Source organism: Sardina pilchardus, chromosome 4 (genome assembly GCF_963854185.1).
Source record: "Sardina pilchardus chromosome 4, fSarPil1.1, whole genome shotgun sequence".
NCBI lineage: Eukaryota > Metazoa > Chordata > Actinopteri > Clupeiformes > Clupeidae > Sardina > Sardina pilchardus.
This window is the reverse complement of record NC_084997.1, coordinates 1,574,572-1,583,589: the sequence shown is the minus strand read 5'-3', so window position 1 is coordinate 1,583,589 and position 9,018 is coordinate 1,574,572. Positions and strand designations below refer to the sequence as shown.

Sequence of the window (9,018 nt, the reverse complement as noted above, 5' to 3'; positions counted from 1 at the left end):
TTTCAGTAACTTGCCCAACACTGGTCCTCACAGATAAGAAATGAGAGGATTTTAGAGCGGACAGCCAAATGCTGCTGAGGATAGGCTACACAACATTGAGCCAGAGCTCCGCCCTATCCCAGCCCCGATCGGCCCCGATCTGCACGCACAGGGGGCTTCTCAAGACCCCTCAATCTCTGCTTGTGCTTGAATGTAATTGGTGAACACCCGCTGACGTCAAACGTGTAAAAAATTGTCCTGGTGTCTTGGGAAGTTAGACCTCTACATACTTCGTCACACACACAAAAAAAAACAAGGAAATATTAGCGGAATGGCATAGAAAGACTATATTCAACTTAAATGACATCGCCGCTCATTTTCGGATAATCGTGGGAATTCATTTTCAGGAGCTTCAACGACCTTCAAGGTCCGGATCCCCTCGCAGCTCAAAAATGAACTACAAACTGCTTTGCTCAGGGCACACGGTAAGACAAATGCTTCACTGTTGAGTTGGTTCTAGCCGAACATAAAGCAAGTCAACACGAACTGCGAACAAATAATGGCGAATACGCCAGCTAAAAGTTGACCAGTTCTCACGCTTGATATTCATCTCCGCTTTGATTGTTTTACAACGCTAAGTTAGTTAACTCAGCCTGCAATGCCTACGCGCGACCTGCAACAAAACTAGCTAAGTCTAATTTCCAGATGACTAAGTATCTTATTTCGTTAACTAAGTGAACATTTGTTCGAAGTTAGGCTGGTTAAATGTATTCGTAAGCCTACTACTACAGGGAGGATCTTCTCGATCTGGGCCTTAACTCGCCTATTCCATGTTTCCTCGCTTATAGTCCAACTACGTCCTCAGAAGCGGAAATGTCAGAGTTTTTTTCTTCTTCTTGAGAGCCACTTGATGCACTGCTGCGGGTTTACCATAACTTAACGACAGTTTTGAAAGACAGAAATGCGGATTATGGTCATGTTATGGTCACACAAAATGGCAATGCCAAACTAAACGTGTGAATTAGGTTATTGGAGGAAGCAATTGAAGATATAATTTCAGGCCTGGCACCTACTGAGGGGTGGGGGCGTGTACATTGACGTAGGCTTATTTAACCAATACCCCCCCCCCCCAATTTTTTTTTTTTTTTTTTTTTAAATCATCATTTTGGAGAGTGGCATTTGAAGTAAGGCTTTTCATTAATATGGGACATCGTGTTAAGCAGATGCCGTTCTGCAATGAAACACTTCAGCTATTTTTAAATTATTATTAGCCTATTGCTTTGCACAAGCACCCATATCTCTTCCCTTACATTTCAAACTATGCACACAGTGAGTGTGTGTGTGTGTGTGTGTGTGTGTGTGTGTGTGTGTGTGTGTGTCAGTCAGTGTGAGAGTGAGGTTTCATAGATCCACGTTTGAAAGTGGATAGGTGCTACAATTTACTTACAACGGGTTGGTCACTACAGTAATTGCAATAGAAGACTTTGCCACAAAGCCAACAGTCCACCACTGCCAAATTATCTTCTTCTTCTTTCCCTGCCCTTGATGGAAGGTTTTTGCTGCTTCTCTCTTCCTAACTCTTTCTATTGCCTATTGCTCTTATAAGGCTACTGTTAATACATTGCACATATTATTGAATTTATACTGTAAACCATACCACTTTCTTAATTGTATACTATGTAACGGATGCCAGTTAGCTTAGCTGTGCGTGTTGAACGTTGGTAAATCTCAGTCCCAGTGCTGCTGGCATGAAAGCTAGTAGCCTGGGCTTTTAGCTGGATTGTCAGCACACTCGACTCCCGATCTGAGGTGCTGCTGTGTCGCGGGTTTGAGTCCCGGCGTGTGCAGGGCTGGACCGCAAGGGTTCAACACAACGCAGGTTACATCTACAAGGCACTATATGTCTTATACTACACCACCTGTATACTGTTTACATTACATTGCACTTGTCTGCTTTTTTGCGCTTATTGTTAGATGCAAACTGCATCTCCTTGTCTCTGTACTCTGCAGAATGACAATAAATAGAATCTAATCTAATCTTTATCTCTTCTGTCCTGTATGCCCGTTTCTATGTCTAAAACAAGTCTGTGGTATTATCTGATAAAAGGCTCTTTATTTTACAACCTATCATACAACCTGTACAGTGTGATTGCATTTTTAAAACTCTAATCACAATGTGATTGTCAATAATGGGTTTTTGGTGAGTTACAAAATGCCCTTACAATAGTTACAAATATATCATATATTATGTGTTAATGCCTTAGTGTTTCCTCTGTCAACATCATTGCAGAATAACCAACATTATTGCAGAAATGATGGAAAAATATGGAGTGAGGATTGTCTCAAAAATATTTAGATATATATAAAAGGATATACATATACATACATTTATAAATATACAAATACCAAATACAAATATAAAAATGTGACATACAAAAATAAATAAACTAATTTATATAAATAAACCTGCTTTTGTAAATATGTTTTCGAGATTTGAAAATAAATATGCTTGACTTTGTATGTGAAATCTGCATTTGTGGATATCCATTTTGCTTTTCTCTCGATGACGTAATTTTGAGACATTCCTACTGCACACTAGCCTGGATGCCAGACCGAAGTTTAGCCCCGCCTACATCCTTTTTCTGCAGGGAACTTCGGTCTGGCACTTCTCCATTCGGCTGCTACTATTGCCGATACAGATCTGTTCAGACCAATCACATTGTCAGGGCGGGCTTTACGTGATGATTGACAGATGAACAGCAGTGACGTTCACGGCTGCATGCGTCCTCGTTCGACGAGTTGGGTGTGAGACTGTGTTGGCTTAGGTTGATTTTGATTGCAACAGAAACGCTATGGCTATGAATGCAGAATTTGTTCATGCAGTTTGGCCTTTCGTTTAGCTTAGCTATTGAAATGGAGGTTTTATCACAGATTCACACAACTATTTCTGAACACTTAGACCAACGTGGATATGTGGGAAAACTTCAGTTTCACTTTCACCAAGTTAAAATAGCATGTTTGCGTGATGTTGTTCCCGTTTGTTTAAAAATGTCTGTTTGCTCGTTGGGTGAACGACACACTTCCCCAGCGGTTCATTGCATACAGTTTGAAGGAAATTATTTTTAAAAAACGAAGGAGGAGGTTTTCCATATAGCCTACCCTGCTACATATTTCATTGTCTTAGATTTCGCTATCAGGTGTACAAGATGGATACTGACAGCGCAATAACTTGTTCTGTTTGGTTTGGTCTATCCAATGAGTGCGGAGCTATCCCCTCCGCCCTGTATCGGTTGAATCACGCCCCATAATCGCGGCTGAATGGAGCAGTTTCAGACTCATATTCTGACAAGAATTGAGTATGACGTCGTCAGGCTAACTGCACACCAAGATCCACAAATAAATACCTCTGAATTTGAATGTGAATACACCATCCACTGAACAACCAGCAGATGGCAGTGTTGTGCAGCCAGTGGGAATATCCAGCAACAACCCATGATCACGAGTGCTATATTGCTTTTATACAACAATTCTACCACTTGTTTTTTGCGCTAATTTCCCATTATAATGTAACAGTCTTGTTTGTAGAACTACTTCTCTCCGCCACAAATTTCTATTACTTGCAGGACAAACTGCCGTTACTAGTTCTAAATGAATGGTTGCTATGGCCAAAAGCCAGTCGTTAGTTCTATCTCTCCCGTTGTCAAGCAATGTAGCCTAATAAACGTTAGCTCGCATTGCGTCTGGTTAGGATATGCTTTTAGCTTTGAAACATCACTATTTTACTTAGCCTACATGTCAACCAACTAGCTAATATCCACCTCCGTCATATTCTATGTTCTGAGCGTCTGTATTTCAGCTTGGATGCAACGTGACGGTTCGTTTTACACTTCACAACTTGACATTGTATCGCGGAGTGATTTATTATTAGCTGTGAAAAGTCCGAGTGGATTATCGTGGGATATTTCAACTCATGGAACGCTGATCGGCCAATCAGAAACAAAAAAACAGCTTCATAGAACCCAATTGTTGTATAAATATGTATATATCCTTTTATATATATATATTTAAATCTTTTTGAGACAATCCTCGCTCCATAGCAAAATACTGCTGAATAATGTAAAATATGTTATTATTGTACATTTCCTATGTTATATTGTAATTTTGTCAATTATGCTATGCTATGCTATTTAGCAGACCACTTTGTCCAAAGCGACATACAGATAAAACAATACATTAATTACATTTAACAGTGAACAATTTCAACATTTGTTTAGACTACAGTAGGGAGAATAGCAATAACTTTTAAGTGTTAATGTTCTAATGGTCACACAGCTCAACTGTGATCCAGCTAAATATGCAAACAACATCACTGATCAGGGATACAACTACATTTTGGAAAATAAAAGTACACCTAACTTGGTGAGATAGCCAAGGTTTTAGTTTTTGAAGGCTAGGCCACATTTGCGTTTAAACCTGACAATCAGACCCCGGAATTAACAGAAAAAAGACAAATTATATCCATCTGAATGACTAATTAATTATTCATATTTATTAGAAATATTCTACAGTAGATTAAAACAAAAAAGTTACCTAAAGTTCCCTAGCTGGTATGTGGGTCAGACCTAGGGCTGCACGATTATGGCCAAAATGATAATCACAATTATTTTGCTAAATATTGAGATCATAATTACTTTTACGATTATTCATTAACAACAATATCGTCGTGGATCTGTCTGAGGTTTCTTCCTATATGTATCTCCAATTCTAGGGAGTTTTTCCTTGCCCCTGTTACTCATGGGCTCTCTTTGAATGTTTAACACTCTGTAAAGCGCCATGAGACATGTGTAATGTTTTGGCGCTCTGTAAGTGAAATTAAATTGAAATTAAATTGAAATTGAAATATCAGGGTTCCCACGGGTCATGGAATTTCTGGAATATCATGGCATTTAGGAAAGTCTATCCAGACATGAGGATATTAGCAAGCCATGGAATATCAGGACATTTTGTTGTGGGATCACTCCACGTCAGTTCAACCGAAGCTCATGCACTTGCGTCTCAAATGTAAAAAAACATTTTTTTTTTATCTATTTTACTTTTATTTGAGGCGAGTTTACTCAGGGTTTACTCTGATCACATTAAATTGGCTTAATACGCTTATAAGGGGGCATTTGTTGTGGCATTTTATTTTGCATTCAGCAGCAATTTTAGATTAAAATGGCTTCACAATCACAACCTGTTATACATAACACTTTCACATCGAAAAAGGTGGGTGTATTTAGTTTTTCAACAAAAAGTGAATAGTAAGGACCTTGACATGCACCATGCTATTGCAAAGTGAGTTGAACAGTGTTATTTCTTAATTTTCTGTAATGACTTTGAATAATATGGGAGACATGAATAGCAATATATCGCAGAAAGCAAAGTTCACAAGCTCATTGCTCAAGAACTAAAATATGTTGGAGGCTCAAATTTTGCAGGCTGGTGCATGAATAGGAATAGTGTGCAGTAAAATCACCGCAAGTGGTCTGGATGATCCTGCATGGTCATAGCAGTCCCTCAAAGTTGATAGGCCTTCAGAAGACATATTTTTACTCAACATAGGCTCTTGATTTTTTTCCTTATTGAGATCAGTAGAAACACTCTCAGAAAAAGTAATGAAGAGGACTGAACAGCAGACTTCACAAGTGAAAAAATATTTTGGATCTCATATTCAGAGCATCATTACACCTTATGGGAGTACAGAGATTTCTTGAATATTTTTTTCTTTATTCTCCATGACCTCTTATTTGAGAAAACACCAATTTGCAAATCTTTATTTTTCACTTCACACCCTGAACATGGGGAAGAATAATTATCTATGAAAGCATTGTTAAATTTTCCGTTGCTGTGCCTTCGTTTCATGAGTTCTTGCCAAATAGACGTAGTTACTGTTTTAGAAAAGCAATAAGCCACTCGAGTCCGTCATTTGCACTGATTTTAGAACAGTTCAGGGGGGTTTTAGTCACTCCGCTTGCCCGTTGTGCAACACCCCTTAGCTATTCTAAAATCAGTGCAAATGACTGCCTATAGGGGCTTATCGCTTAAATCTACAATGGTTATATTATGTTGAGACAGAGACTTGTGGCGTGTGGGGTCAGACTTGAACAGGTGCGGTAAAACATGCACTGGAACCCAGAATAGGAGCTGCGCCTATATAGGAAGCAGTGATGGTGGACATCACAAAAATGATTGTTGTTATAACTGAGAAAACAACCAAAAGAGTTGTTGACTATCAAAATAATTGTTAATTGCAGCCCTACCTGAGAGTGGTGTAATGTCAAGTCAGGCTAGCATAGAAGTATTTTCTTCTTCTTTTGTGCTTCTCTGCAGATTGCAGAGCTACAGGGCTTTTTTAGATCACGGGTTCTTGTGATGGCTTATCTTATTCTCCTGGGAAAGTTATGTTTGGAGTTGTACAATTGATGGGTGTGTGTTTGTGTTTTTCAGTTTGCTTTTAACTTGGACATTAGTAGGCCTATTGTGTAATGAAGTAGGCTAATTACCTCTTCTAAAATTGGTGTCTTGAACATGACAACATATTACCAATACCTTATGGTTGAACAGGAATAATGTTTACAGTTAGCTCTGTAAAGGGCTTGGATATGTGATAGTCTCGGGGGTATATCTCCAGCGAGTCCTGTCAGGAAACCTCAAGGAAGCGAGGAAGTATTTTTAGCATGGGGTGTGTGATGGACTTTTCCTTCAACAATGTGTGTGTGTGTGTGTGGAAGACTTAATTTAGATTATTAAGACTTTTGTCTCACATGTCTTGCCTTTAGAGGCATGGCCCTTTCATCCAAGTGTTGATCTACTTATGGCTGACCAGTGGTTTTAACCCCGACCCTAACTTTTAATAGAGATAGTCATTTCGGTGCTAGTGCTGGTTTTTGTAAAAAATTATGAAAAGTTTGCCAAATTTAATTTTATTTAACTTTATTTTAAAATAATTAATTTTACCGAGCGCCGATAAATAATGTTATTAAACAAGATACATTTTGTAGATTGCCTAGCTGGTGGCTTAACCTTCTTGAGTTAACAGAGAAAACAATTAAATGTATTGTATTGTGAGTGCAGTCTTTAAAGGGAAACTATGCAGGATTGGCGATTTCATCGCCAGTTTCGCTTTCGCTTTTCGTTTTCGCTCGTTTTATGCTTGCATATTTCTCTGCAGAACTTCCCATACAGCTCTAGCTTGTATATTTGACAAAACTCCTCAATCGGTCAGTCTGCCGTGCCTTTTCCTGATCCTTCACATGACACTTCCTGGAGTAGACCATGGGTGCGTGCCCGAGCCGGGCTCCTGAAATTGCAAGCGAGGTTCTACCGCTACAGACCACTAGGGCGGCCGAAAAAAACATTGTTCGACCGGTAATGACTTATTCTAGCATATAACAGTATGGAACAAATTGATTAACTGAAAAACGTTGCATAGTTTACCTTTAAGCTTTACCATGCAAACATAGACCTAAGACCTAATAGCATTTAGCCTTAACACTAGAAGCGCCGTGCCGTTCTGACCCACTTATACCTAGAAGCGCCGCGCCCCGGTCATTTGACCGCTTTGACGACTTACTAGAAGCGCCGTGCTGGTGTGAACTACTTAAAGCGCGGCTGAGGCGGTCAAAAGACCGTTGAGTCCTTAGACTGGGAGGCTGTTACTTACACATAATGATACCTAGATGGCGCTTCGTGCACGAATCAAATCGTTTGGTCATACATTCAGTTTGCACTAAGCCATGTGTCATTCGTGTCAGACCGTGTTGTTGATAGTCTGTGGTTGTTTCATTATGACAAACAGCACGTTTGAGTTATCTGTTCATTTATTTGTGTTGATTTGTGTTGTTTGAGGTAAAAACTCTGGAAGAGTTCTTGAACAAACCTTAAGCAAACTTGTCTTTCAACTTTTTCATAGTATTTCATTTTTTATATTTCGTTTTTACATGTTGTATGCTACTTAGAATGTTATTTATAGGCTATTTTAAAACGGAGGCATGCGTTCTGTGATTAGGAGCCTGACCCGACGGGAGGGGAAGGATGAAAAATGTCGACCCAACACCGGTGTTGTTGGATCTCGAGATCCGTAACACCGGCCCGCAGTTCGGGTTTGGGCAGATAATCTAAGCTCTAAAATGAATGGGTGGCTAGTTCTAATTCACTCCCCAAATTCACTTCTATTCATTTAATAGGTAGCCTATATGTTCGCGCCGCCGAAAATGATCGGACCTGGAACAAAGAGCCTAACCTAGTTTGGTTTCAATTACACAGTAGCCAGGATTTCATGCCACATGTTACAGGCTACCGCGGCTACTTTCTAAAACAAATTTTCATTCATTTAGGGAGAAGCATCTTCTCCTCTTCAGGGTCTAGCTACCTCGGAGGGGATAGAGAGAGCAGCTATGCTGAGCAGGCATAGGTGCAAGAAGTAGCCTAATTAAAAATGATGAGTGAAAGATATTCTCAGTTTTGCGAATGTGTAGGCTATGTTTACGATGTCTGCTGAAAAAAAAGCTATAAGCCTATTGTTTCTACAATTTAAGCTAACTTCTGTGAATTCGTGATTCAGCATTGAGACACACATTTTAACTTCTTAGTGGGGCAGAGCTGTAGCCCACTGGTTACACCCAAGAGTTGCTGGTTCAATCCCCGACCTGTTTACAGCTGAAGTTCTTTTGAGCAAGGCATCAATAAAGTTTATACCACTGCTTGGTCAAATTTCCAATTGTGATGCGCTATTTGGAACGTGCATTATTTTTCGATATACCGCACGGCTATGAAGTAGTTCCCTTCTTTTGGGCTTATTACACTTGAATATTAAAGGAATATTTCGGTATTTTACACTTTAAGCCCGTTTTCTGTATTGCCTAGCATGCAAACGATTGTTTGACACCAACACTTCGACGATTGAGCCTGTGTCTGCAATTTGGCAGCTTTAGAATCTTCTCTGCATGGCTTTAACATTGCTCCCTATGTGCATAAACTATTCTGTCCTTAAAACACCCC

General features: G+C 39.5%; 1 protein-coding gene across 4 annotated transcripts in view; it reads left to right on the top strand.

Annotated features, from left to right (window-relative positions):
* The first annotated feature begins 258 nt into the window (after positions 1 to 258).
* The window catches only part of tnfrsfa (tumor necrosis factor receptor superfamily, member a), an 81,747-nt gene continuing 72,987 nt past the window's right edge, over positions 259 to 9,018 (top strand). For all 4 annotated transcript variants that reach the window (XR_009938814.1, XM_062533683.1, XM_062533682.1 and 1 more), the window contains exon 1: positions 259 to 464. Coding sequence is in view for 3 of the 4 variants with exons in the window: in XM_062533683.1 (XP_062389667.1) it covers positions 432 to 464 (33 nt within the window). In the remaining variant the exon portion in view is untranslated. The remainder of the gene's footprint in view (positions 465 to 9,018) is intronic.